The sequence below is a fragment of the Diaphorina citri genome, unplaced genomic scaffold (genome assembly GCF_000475195.1).
Source record: "Diaphorina citri unplaced genomic scaffold, Diaci psyllid genome assembly version 1.1 scaffold1156, whole genome shotgun sequence".
NCBI lineage: Eukaryota > Metazoa > Arthropoda > Insecta > Hemiptera > Psyllidae > Diaphorina > Diaphorina citri.
The window spans coordinates 109,652-110,055 of record NW_007378585.1 but is presented as its reverse complement, the minus strand read 5'-3'; the positions used below and the strand labels follow the sequence as shown (position 1 = coordinate 110,055).

The window sequence follows — 404 nt, the reverse complement described above, 5'->3', positions numbered from 1 at the left end:
GCCTTCCTCTTGAGATCGTAGTAGGTTGTGACGTTCATATCCTCCATTATTTGTTTGATGTAGTCCAGTGGTGGTCTTCCTCTTGTGTTTTTGCCTTCAATCATACCTACAAATTTACCGAAAGGAAAACACACTAGACTTATCTTTTGAAAGCAGTGTACAAACCCATACCTTCCGAATATGTTTAGTCTCCGTCTCCTGCCTGGATTCAAACCACAACCTCTAGATCTAAAGTCCATCAACTTACCATCTTCATCTTCATCATCCTCATCATCATCTTCATCACTTTCGTTATCATCGTCATTATCTTCCACCTCGTTGCTAATAGAGAACCGGGGCTGGTGTGGAACAGGTCTTTTACCGCGCTGACGTGAGTGTATCTGTGCTTGTGGTTCTTTTTTTTT

At 41.8% G+C, this 404-nt stretch overlaps 1 protein-coding gene across 1 annotated transcript in view; it reads right to left on the bottom strand.

Moving 5' to 3' along the window:
• Positions 1 to 247: 247 nt before the first annotated feature.
• LOC113469604 (nucleolin-like) overlaps positions 248 to 404 on the bottom strand; it is a gene marked incomplete at its 3' end in the record, with an annotated part of 4,104 nt that continues 3,947 nt past the window's right edge. The window contains exon 6 of the mRNA XM_026827450.1: positions 248 to 321. Within this exon, the coding sequence (XP_026683251.1) occupies positions 248 to 321 (74 nt within the window). The remainder of the gene's footprint in view (positions 322 to 404) is intronic.